We start from the raw sequence: 12,936 nt of genomic DNA on the forward strand, positions 1-12,936 counted from the left end.
GCATAACTATAATGTTTATGAAAAAAACTAATAATACCTGCCATAGCTTATTCAAAGCTTTTAAACTAAAAAATTGAAACCAGAACCCTTTGCTTCAAATGTTTTCACCCAAAATACTTAAATCCTTATATTGCAAATACCTTGATAGGGGTGTTTGACAACCAGGTTAGTCAAGAACAACATAATTGCGAAAAGTCTTGTTACTTAACTGATAAGCATTTTTAGGTGTTTTTAATGGAAACATATATGATTCAAGTCCTACCTCTTCTGTTGTAATTATCGATTAAAAAAAACATCTTTTCTTTGAAAAAATTTCTATTAAATGCTAGTACAAAATGGATAGAAAAACTAGTTTTAGCTTTAATTCTCTTAAAAACATTCCTTACAAAATCAAAATTTTAATTTTTGTATATATGTAATTCGAATACAAGTCCTTTATTCTAAAATAAAATACTTTACTAGTTGAGTTAATTAGATCCACAATTCATAAGCATATTGGATTCTAAAAATATAGTAGATATATAATGTGTGAACTATGCCATATCCAAAAAATTAAAATGGACTATGCCTTTTCAATAAAATTTTGAAATTCCCTACATTTTAATAATTAATTGAAAGATATAATATATAATAATAAATTTTATTATATCACAATCCAAATGATTAAACTAATCCCATTTAATTTGGCAGACAGTGCTTACAATCAAGTTATGAACTTGTGTATTTATATATATGCATGAGTTATAAGGTAGTTATTAAATAAAGAATAAAATAAACAAGAATGCTAAAATGTCTTCTTATGTCCTAATTATATGACCAAAAGAATTTTTTTTTCCTATATAAATATTTATATTTAGGAGAAATTCAGTTAAAGAAACTCTCTCCATCTACATCTTGTGACGTGTGAACATAAACAAGAAGCAAGAATAGAAGACATAGGAGAAAAGTTTCCACAAAATTACATAGCAAAGCCAATTTCACTAAATTATGGGCCAAAAAATTGGATTCACTAAGTACATGAGAAACATCTCAGTCATCAAAAGAAACTAATACCACCCTTGCCTCGACTATGATTGTTTTTATAGACCAATGTGAATTCAAATAAGTGAAATCACTATGAAGAAGGGATATTATATTATAATTGGGAAAAAGTTAGGTTGTAAATATTTTTGTAGCTATTTTATTCCAACTTATTATATAGTAAATAACAAAACTATCAACGTGTAATTTAATCATATGACTTTTTTAATGAGTGATGTGACTTGTATAAATAATACACATAAATAATTTTATAATTTGTCACGCAGTAGGTAGGAAAAGATATCTCCAAATATATTTAGAGTCAAACTTTATCCTTAAAATCGCGCTTAAAATTGCATCACCTTCACGTGTGATTGCTTTAAAGCCCTGTTCTTTTGCCTTTGAGATTGCTAACAATTAATGCTGCTCTTACATGCATCTTGCCTTCACAAAGAAAATATATTATATCATCCGTGCATGTCTTATATATAAACGCAAGCATATACGCCTTTTGATCAAAAGTCATGACCATGTTTATCATCTAAGTAATGTATATATATTGGTTCATCAAAGTGTGTTGTTTATTCAAATATGCCAATTACCACTTACGTCCGCCAATACAAACATTCATATAATCATAAGAAACTACCTATGATGGTTGATGAGCGCATGCACATGCTTCTCGTACTCATAATTCATAAATAATAGGAGGGTGTGGTTCATGAACCTCTTTGTCGATGTGTTTACTGATGAACATATGACAATCACAAGGTTTTAAAATCAAACTGAAACTGCCTGTTATACTGGTTCAAACTCTATCAATCTAATCCTTGTTAGAAAGACAAAACACAAGCTCTGAGATTTTTTATTTTTTATTTTGGATAGAATACAAGCTCTGAGATGGAAGTAAAACATTCATGAAATATGAAAGGAAATTCATTATATTTATATTACATTGAGTCTTTTTTTTCTTTTTCTTTTCTTTTCTTTTTTTCAATTTATTTCTCTTTCCCTTTTCCTTTAGGTGACCCTCAGGGTTTGTTTGGTTTGTTAAATCTTTGGCCTCGTTTGATTCAGTGTAAAACATCTTCTAGAAAATATTTTCCTCACTTTCGAGTGTATTGAAAGACTTTGTCAAACCAAAATAATTTTCTGTTAATGAAAAAATAACCTTCTTTAGGTCCGAAAATGTTTCACATCCTAAAAAGAACATAAAACATTTTCAATCTCAAGAGAATAAAACCTTCAAAATGATTATAAAATCTTAAAATCTTAAAAATGATCAAATATAAACCTTAATTATAACTTTTTCGCTTACAGATAAACCATAAGACAATAAGACAATAATTTCCTTTCCTCACTTTAATAACATCATCTCCTTTCTGAAGTCAAAAGTATGCAACAAGGAAGTGATGATCTCATCTCTCATAATTACACAAAATCAGCCTACTTAACAACATTGTGAGCCACAAAATTATTCAATCATACTGTTAGATGGTTATGCGACAAGGCCAATACTTATACTATACACTGGCACTTGTTATTGAAATGATTAAAGAAGCTATAAAAGTAGTATCATCGTGTATGCATCATCGATAAGGTCCTTTGAATTTTGATAGACATGCCAAAACTAGAGAGTGCGTAGACTTTTGCACAATGCCACGTTTCCTTGGATCGGAAGAAAAGGGGGAGGGGTGATGTTTCTAGATAACCTGGCCAGAACATTAGTGTAAATTCATCATCAACTTTTTCTCCATTATGGTTCAACTAAGTAAAAAATCTCTAGAGATGCTTCCCACAAATTCCTTTTTTTTTTTTTTTTGATAAATAAAAGTATTCAGACTTTTTCATGTGCAATCTCTCGTCTTACACACACTAAGTTATTATAATAAGGAATCTATTAGGAATAGACTTACAAGAAATTTTGAACCCGAAATTTTATTGATATCATGAAACCTTACAAACTACTAAGTGAATCCTTTGAATTGTCCACGTGTTTTAGCTTTTCTCTTTTGCAAAAATAAGATTCTTAAGGTATATATTATATATTAGCTCATGCATGCAGAGAAGCCCAATTGCCAAGTACACCTATTATTCTATTCTAACAACCCACTACAATTTTTATATCAATCTTCTGCATATTAACCAGCTAAAACTTCACCTGTTTTATCAATTCTAACAGCCCACTATATATATAACTTTTATATTAATCTTCTGCAGATTAAAACATAAAATTAATGGACATTTAGAACACAAACCATGACAAAAGAAGTAGGTACTCAGCTAGCTCACCAATGGGTCACATCTATGCAGAAGTCAACGAAGGATTATCATCATCTCCAATCTAGAATATATAGTACAAATAATGTCACTTCCCTCAAAATCTAACTAGAAGACTCGAATATGGAACCTCCCCCACACAACTCTTATCCTTACCACGTTACTTCAAATTTATCATCATGTGCTTTTCAATTGCACAAAATTCTAAAGAACGTGGAGTCTCATTGTCAACCCTTTAAAAAGTACCTCCAACACGATTAATCATGACGGCCTATTGTGCCATACTACCCTACCCAATACGTCTTTGACTTCCAGCTTCTTTCACTATCGGAGCATCAGGGTGTGTCTTAGTCTTAGCACTAGCAATAAAGGTGTGATTTGAGTGCTTAAAAGCTCGCAGAAAGGTTCGTTTACAGTATTTGTTAAATAATTATTTAAAAATAATAATACTACTTACAAAAGAAATATTAAAAATTATCCAAAAAAATTAGTTTTTTATCTATAAAATTTTTAAAAATATTTTCTAAACTAATATTTTTAGAAGATCCGCTAACTTTTTCTTAGCAAAAAATATCAAAATTTTTTGGCAATTTATGCTAAAAGACTTTTAAGAATTCCTATTAATCATGAACGGCCTATTGTGCCATACTACCCTACCCATTACGTCTTTGACTTCCTGCTACTTTTCACTATAGAGCAATAGGGTGTGTCCTAGTCTTAGCACTAGCAATAAAGGTCTGATTTGATTGCTTAAAAGCTCGACAGAAAGGTTCGATTAACGGTACGTTTACGGTATTTTTTTAAAAAGTTTAATATTACTCATATAAGAAATATTAAAAATTATCAACAAAAAAAAAATAGTTTTTTTCTCTTTTTATAAAAATTTCTAAAAATATTTTTTAAACTAATATATTTAGAATATCCGGTAGCTTTTCCCTAACAAAAAATGTCAAATTTTTTGACAATTTATGCTAAAAGATTTTTAAGAATTCCTTAAATTCAAAAATAGTTTTAAGGCAAAAATTGGAAGTTAAAAATTTTAGTTTGGAAAAGCTTACAATTTATTGTTCATGCTTTATAAATCCATAACTTTGTAATATCATTCAATGTAATTAATCAAACACTAAAGAGCTTTTTAATTAGAATTAATAATCTATATCACAAAAGCTCTATAGCTTAAGCTCTGCTTTCTTATTCAGCCAAAAAAAAAATGAAGCTCTGCTTTCTTAGAGTTATGGTACAAAGACATTATTCTTGTCTTTTCCCTTGCTCAACATGTTAGAGTAAGTGAATTTCAAAATAAAAGATACTCTCCAAAAAACCAAACTAAAATCAAAGGCTATAACTAGACATTTCTATATGATGCACCTATGAAGTTGACTTTGGCAAACAAAACCAAATTACCGTGTAAACCTAAAATTTAAAAAGAAAGATACCATGCAAGTATTAAGTTTAAAAAAGAAAAAAACAAAACGCAACACAAGTAGACAACGATATTTTGATGCACATTTCAAGTTGACTTTTGTGTTTTTGTGGTATCCTGAATATATCATATCTTACCTTGTTACCTTGTCCCACTGTCTCAGTTGAGTTTAGTAGTTTTTTATTAGGTCCATAAAGACCGTAGAAATGGTCTTCCCAACTAATGAAACAATACCATCTATGTAGGTATAATTATGAGGTAAATAAGTAGTAACGTTTTATACTTTTATTGGTTGGGACAACTACTTCAATAATTCTCCGATAGACATAGTAATTTCTCCAACTATTGTCTGTAAGCTTGAATTTTCTTTATTATGTCTTGTAATTTAGCTGAAAATCATTGGTGGGATCTGCATGGCGTTCAACATTCAATCCAACATGAGTATACAATTGAGAACAGCCGTACAGCTTTTAATTTAACCATTTTAATATTTCTTAAAATTATAAATTTTAATAGCATGGAAGTGGAGCAGGAGAAGAGAGAAAAGAAGATCACAAGATTTATTGTGGTTCGATTTTAATGGCCTACCTTCCATATCTGTCAATCAATCCATGATTTATTTAACTTGATATGGAAAGTGAATACTTTCCAACTCTCCCCGGAAATTCTGCACGGTGCCTTTGATGAAGCGTGCAACTTGCAAAGATTGAATCTGAAACTTAAAAAATTAAAAAAAAAAAAGAAAAAAAAGAGTAGCTTGCAATACTCTTTATTATGTGCAAGATCTTTCTATGGTATCTCCAATGTTGTGGGGGTTATCCTATCCACCGGTGGAGTTATTATTCAAGGAGACGTGAACTCCTAGCAAATATGATAAAATTATGTTGTTGTTTGTCCATAATGGCATAATGAACCAAAAAACAATGAAATATAAGTTATCATGTGACGTGGTTGAACCTACTATCTTAATAAGATCATAGATATTATTTTGTGAGTCTGGTTGATAGGTGTTGAGCATTTGTTAATGAATTATTTTAGAAAAGTTTTAATACCATTTTCATGAAGACGTGAACTCCTAGCAAATATGATAAAATTATGTTATTGTTTGTCCATAATGGTATAATGAACCAAAAAACAATGAAATATAAGTTATCATGTGAAGTGATTGAACCTACCATCTTAATAAGACCATAGATATTATTTTGTGAGTTTGGCTTATGGGTGTTGAGCATTTGTTAATGAATTATTTTAGAAAAATTTTAATATCATTTTCATGGAAAATATAAAAGTTGTCAAAAAAGTTAATTACTGTTTTTCTTTTTCTATAAAAAAATTTAAAAAATAGTTTTTAAATCAATGTTTTTAGAGCTTCCATTAACTTTTTCCTTATTTTATTTATTCTCATAGGATACTACTCAATGTAACGAAAGTTACTGATAGATATGACAAAATGATTATCACGTGTAACCCTATTACTAATATAGGTATCGTACCTTTAAAAAAATGGGGGTGAGAGGAAGTTTAGGGTATGTTTGGTAGATTTTAATAGACTCGGTAATGTAATAATTATTTTTATAGTTTAGTTGTTTTGTAGTTTGGTTCTATGAATAATATTCTTTTAAATAAGGAATAATTATTTCTCTCTAAATGATTGTCATAGCTATTCTTTAATAGGTATAATAATTTTTAGATATACAAACTTTCCATATACACATCACAATTATAAATTTTAAAAAATATATCAAAAAATAATATCTCTCTCTCTCTCTCAAATTAAAAAAAAATATATATTTTTTAAGAAATATAATTATATAAGTAAGATATTTTCCTAAATATAGATCTTAGGTTTTATTATATTATTACAACTTCCAATCAAACATATGATTTTTTTTAGAGAGTTTCAACTTATGATGTCCTTTTCTGATGATAGCACTTTTATCATCATACCAAGACACCAATCGGTTTTTGGTATAGGCGGAAATTGTACCCCAGGTCTCTTATTCAACTATCAAAGATTTTACCAGTTGAGCTAACTGAAATCCGTAGTAATAAAGCTTATCATTCTTGAATATATTTAGTTATTCCATTATAACACATTTTATTCCCAATAATAAAACTTATCATTTTTGTCGAAATCTCTATTCAGTTAACCAAACGTGCCCTTAGTGTAGGCTAATTCCGAGACATTGAGTGTTGTAATTTTGGGTTATTTACTTTGTAATTGGAGGGATGTAAATGGATTAAAGATAGCAGCTTTTGTTCACTATGCAAGACCAAAGACTTCGCTCTAGCTAAATTCAGAGCTCAGTTGAGTGAAAATGAAGGTTAGGCAGAAAATTTCATTAGACACTCGCTTGTCATTTGGTTGAGTGAACCCTATTATGGAAGGTTATGTATTTTTCCTTATAGGACTAATTCTATAGCCACCTCAACCCTAATCCCTAAATGAATATAAGCCAAAATTTAACCATATTTTCTAGAGAGGAAGATGATTAAAAAATTGAGAGAAAACCTTCGTAAGAATTCAAATTGTCTTCCAGACTCTCCATTAAGAGGCTTTTGATTCAACAACTTGATCCCCCACTGTGTGTTGGACTTCGATCACTGAAACATAGAAATGACTTCAAATCTTCAAGAAGTTCTTGGAGTAGCCAACGTATTGGTCTATCAAGGTTGACTTTTCTTCAATCAAGTGTATCCAACTCCATTTTCCATGTCAATTCTAATTTTAGAGTTTGATTTCCCATATAAGGCTCCCAAGTAACACAAATTTTATTTTCTCTTATTCTTTTTGTGTTCAACCTATGTGAAAATTTTCAATTCGCTCACATGCTTCATCAATCACAACATCATCATTTGTTGAAGTTCCTCAAGCCATCAGTGTGGTCGTCCTCGGACCATAGCAACCCCTCTTTGATAATTATGCAATCGTTCTTAGGCCCTTGTAGCCATTTTCCGGAATTCATTTGTTGTCATTGTTCGCTGTCATTGTGTCAGCAATTTGCATCATCCATTCCTGTTTTGCTCAGTCCATTCTACATCCAATCCGGTTATTCATGGTCACCTTCAAGACACCTTCACAGACTTGCATTCCAAGCTCAAATTATTATCAAGTTTCCACTTTGAGATTGAGGAGGGATCATAAAAAAGTCAAGCTCCAACCTTAGTGATGCCCAAGTCCAATTCTACATAATTAGTATGCAAGCATATACATAGTATTCTACTTGTTTTACAAGTCTTGTAATTGGGCTTTAGTCTCCCATAAATGCCCTACTATGAGCTCATTGTAAAATACAATTGAGAATAGTAAGGATGTTCTCACTAACGGCTTTTCTTTGTAGACGTAGGTTGTCAGGCTAAACCATATATATCTCTTTGCTTCCGCTCTCTTTTCTCTATATTATATTATTTTATTCTCTTACTTTTATTCTAACCAATAATATGAAAATTGAAGAGAATATGAGAGAAAGGTAAGAAGAATTTAAGGAATAATGTGCTCTAGCCCTATGCCATACATCTGTAACAGGTAATTATTAGATACTCCCAAAGTACTATAAATGCGTACTCTCTCTCTCATATAATAGTAAATCTCACTAATTAAATTTATGGTGAGATCCACAATTCATATAAGAGGGGAGAGTATGCATTTATAGTATTCCCAGAGTATTCAATAATTTTTCATCTGTAACATATAATAAAGACTTAAACAATTACATCTATCTTATTGATTAGATGATTAAACACATCGCACATAAAGTTAACTATTAATTAAATACATAAGTATAAATTTAAATTATAAATAAATATCTTGATTGATTTAAATCTTATAATTGTCTCATATAAATCAATCCACAATTTATTAATATTGATATGAAGGATTAAAACCTGTTGCAACCTTCTCAAAAAAAAAAAAAAAAGGACCTGTTGCAAGGTTTTTACACCAATTAAGTGCAATTGAATCCAATGACAGAAGAAGTTTTTTTCTTTTCTTTTAACTTTGTAACTGATACTTATTTTTATTTTATTTTTATAAAATATTATTTTTTCCCCTAAAGTTTGCATAAAATTTGATTTTCATCCCTAAACTTTCAAAAGTTCTTTTTTTCCTAAAATTATTGAAAATTCAAAACTTTCAAAGATCTCTGTCCTTAAACTTTAAAGAAGATATTTTTCATCCCTATTTTTGCTCCTAAATACTGGAAGAAAAAAAAAATCTTTATAAAGTTTAAGGCTTAAAAATGAAAATTTTAATGTTTACATATAAGAAAACAAAATTCAGGTAAATTTTAGGGATAATTTTTTTTTTAAACTTTTTGTTTCTAATTCAATGATAGAGGGAAATAAATTTAACTTTCTGCCATTGGATATAATTGCATCCGCTGCATCTCAATCGTGATACGAAAAGAAGAGTTAATATCTTCCAAAATTCATAAAAGAAAAATAAAATGAAAGGACGATGTTGAATGTTCTTGTAGGATAAGTTTGGCATGTTAGTGGAAGTATTTTAATTTATATAAGCATTTTTTTTTTTTTTTTGAGAATCTTTTCTATAAGCATTTTAATCATGATGAAATGAGAAATTGATTAATCATGACTTTACATGTGTACGAAATAAGTCAACTTCTCACTCCTCCCTTGAAAAACTTTTAATAAAAACTTTCCCACGTGTCAGCATTAATCTATCTTGCATCAGTTAATATATTAATTAGTTATAATATACAATTTTTTATTACAACTTTTGTTACAATTTTGATGCCTTTAATAGTTTAATTGTGAGTATTGAAAAAAGTGATGGGTTTATATATATATATATATAGAGAAAGAGAGAGAATAAGATTTTAACTTGTGGAGTCGATGATTGCTCTTTATTATTGAACTAAAATACTGTTTAGTTTTTGGTACATGTGGAGTTTAAGTATTCCTTTGAAAAGAAATGACTTCTTAGCGCCTCTTGTACTGTTCATAAGATTTAAACAGTGCATTTAGACTTATGAACAATAACTCGCATGTGAACAATAACTTTTTTATTATTTTTTTTTATTGTTTTCAGTTTTCAACAAAATAAGCGGTATCTAAACGGACCCTAAATATAAATCTTTTATTCAATGATAAAAATCTTTACCAATTGAGATAATTAGAACTTGTTTTATCAAATTTTGGTTCACTACACATAGTCTACCATTACATCAATTATGACAAAAACTGTGATAAAAGAAGTGATTAATTATTAAGAATCTTCTCAACTTAATAATCAACATGAAGCTAAGATGATCCTTGTTTCCATCTTCTTTAATAGACATGCGTGCTATCATTTTTTGTAAAGTAAAAACTACAAACAAATAAATAAAAATAATTAAAGAAATACGTGGCAAGGACAACATATAGTACGAGCTCTTCATCATTGACAGCTTGACACCATCCATCTTTTGAATAAGCATGCGTCAAGGCTTTGTTTTAGGTCAACCTATGGCATGTGATTTTAGTTCACAAAACTTTTTGGATTTTTTAAATTCTTCAATTATTAACACTAAAACAGCGACGATAAGAGAGGCAAGGGGTGACCTCCCTCCAAAACTCCTATACTATTGGAGTCTTTTAAAATTCTATCTTGCTTCCCTCCATCAAAGAAATAATTTCTTGATTTTTCTTTTTTTGATGGTATAAGAAAAATATTTCTTGAAAGTTGAAACTAATGGCGCTTGGTCTTTAACAAATACTATTAAAACTCAAGTTTCTCATGCCACATCACTTTTTAATTTAAATCAAACTTATCTAAAACTTAAAATAATTGGTTCCATAATTTAAACATAAAATTGGAAGGGGGTTAGGAACACTCTACATATATCTTATTTTACAACACTAAGTCCTTGAAGTTTGTATCCATCTATTAATCTTTTTCCCCTTAATCCTTAACTCTTTTACTTTTTCAAACTCTAAACTTTTGCTATAAATCCTAATTTTAAATAATGTCAATAATAGAGAAAGAAAATTGAATTCTACGTAATTTTTCAAAATATACAACTTTTCAAATATATTGTTATATTTTTAAATTACACTTGATTTATTTTGAATAATTGAATTATGTTTTTAAACTTTATGTATTTAGGTTAATCTCTTTAAGTTGATTGTTATTAGGGTTAACTTGATTAGTTATTTTAATTAAGTAATCAATGATTCAATATATATTAGATTTTGTATGACGATTATATTATTGCATAGTTGAATATTTATTTATTTTATTACGTAATTTTGACCATTTTTTAAAATTAATTTTTCTTCCAATCTTGCCCCTAAACTGAAATCATGGTTATATACAAAAGCAAAGATTCCTTTACAAAATCATCTTTTATTTGTCATAGAACCTAGTTTTGCCAAGGAAAAAAAATAAATGAATCATTTAGGTGGAGCAATACAACCATACAACAACATTCAAATCCCAAAATTCCAAACTTTTGGTTTTGGGTTCCAAACAGTAATATCTAAAGTGCAAAACACATCTTCATTTGGGGAAAAAAATTATAAAAAAGTTAACACAATAATTTTTGAAAAATTTTTAAGGGGGTCATGGCCATTTGTCTATATATATATATAGCTAGAACAGGAGGGAAGGATTTAGAGCATTTTAATAAACAAGTCATATACACCTCATTGAGAAGAATATGATTTGTTTGTGTGAGTTGCACGTTCATATTGTTAGAATATATTAAGATATTAAGATATTACACAATATGATACTATCATCATTAATAACGTAGTCAATGATTTTATATAACAGGTTTATCAAAAAAATGATATTATATAACGGAATACAGATAATTGACCAAATATTTGATTTCATCAACGGGCTAGAGAGGCGCAAGTACTGATAATTTAGTTAATTATACTACAAATAAAAATATGACATCTAAAAATTAATGGCAATGGCAATACCAGATCTCTCACCAACAACCTAGTTAATTAGTTATTAAAAAAATTAAAAAATTATTATAATATTCAAGAAAAGAAGTTGGGAGCACTTTCCATTGAATTTAATTAAGATTGATTTTTTTTTTTTTAAAAATTAGAGCTAATAACTTGGGTAGATAATATATAAGCCAGTTGCTGACTTGCTTCCCAAACCAAGATCAAGTTTCAATTTTTAATTAATTGCCTCCTTAAGTTCTATGAATACAGCTTCACTTTGCTTTCTTCCCTGCTGGCCAAAAAAAAAAAAAAACCAAGCAAGTGATCTTCAATAATTAGTTTTAAAATGTTTTAATCTTGCTTTATTTTCCTGATGGAATAACTGCAATAGTTCAAATCCATTGTTTAATTACTAGCACTGTGCAGCATGCACATTAGATTTCGAGCTGTTCATAGTCTAAGAAGCTTTTTGTGGACTATCTGACCGACAATGACATCATCCAAGTAAATATATTTTATATATAAATATATTTGCAAGGCTTTAAGTTTTTGGGGTCACAAATTTTTGTATGTTAGGGATAATGAATTTTATTAAAAATATTAGACTTGACATTATTGGCCTATAAAAGGTGTTAGTCAGAGGTTGATAGTAATACCATTCAAAGTAACAAATCAAAGAGTCTATCAACAAGATACCCAAAACATGAAATCTATCTTAGTCTTAGCTATCTTCTTTCTCTTTTCTCTTCTCTTGGTAAGCCTTTCATACTAACATGTTGAATAATTGTTTATTACCAGTGTTTGCATTATTTTAATTCTCCTAAATCATCTTAGTTAACTTGAATTTCTCCTCTATCGTTGTCAAATTTGAATTGGCTTTGTTAGGTTCTTATTAAAAAATAGTCACGTCTAAAACTCTTCAATCACATTAGTCTTTTCATTGCTTTTCTTAATTTGCAGATATGCATTCTTCTTATGCTAACTTGTGTTTTGTGCACAATAGTTTGTCAACCCCAACGATGCTAGAAAAGACACAGGAGACTACTGGAAAAGCATAATGAAAGACCAACCTATCCCGGAGGCAATCAAAGAACTTTTTCATCAAGATCCACCATATCTCTTTGATGCAACAAAGAAGGACCATTTTGTTCTGGATTTTGACGCTAGGCCTAATGCTATCATATATCATGCCAAAGAAGAGAAGCCTGATGTCAAGGACTTTGAACCAAATTACCATGGTTCGGAGCTGAAAGAAGAGTAGTTCTTTGTTGAACATATCAAGCAGGGTTGAAGCTTCTAATGCATATGTA

General features: G+C 29.2%; 1 protein-coding gene across 1 annotated transcript; it reads left to right on the forward strand.

Moving 5' to 3' along the window:
- Positions 1-12,269: 12,269 nt before the first annotated feature.
- On the forward strand, positions 12,270-12,936 carry LOC115967331 (organ-specific protein S2). Its single transcript, XM_031086404.1, has 2 exons — positions 12,270-12,380; positions 12,630-12,936. Exons 1-2 carry the CDS (start codon positions 12,330-12,332, stop codon positions 12,885-12,887), a joined length of 309 nt encoding a protein of 102 aa, XP_030942264.1. The 5' UTR covers positions 12,270-12,329; the 3' UTR covers positions 12,888-12,936.

Source organism: Quercus lobata, chromosome 11 (genome assembly GCF_001633185.2).
Source record: "Quercus lobata isolate SW786 chromosome 11, ValleyOak3.0 Primary Assembly, whole genome shotgun sequence".
Classification (NCBI taxonomy): Eukaryota; Viridiplantae; Streptophyta; class Magnoliopsida; order Fagales; family Fagaceae; genus Quercus; species Quercus lobata.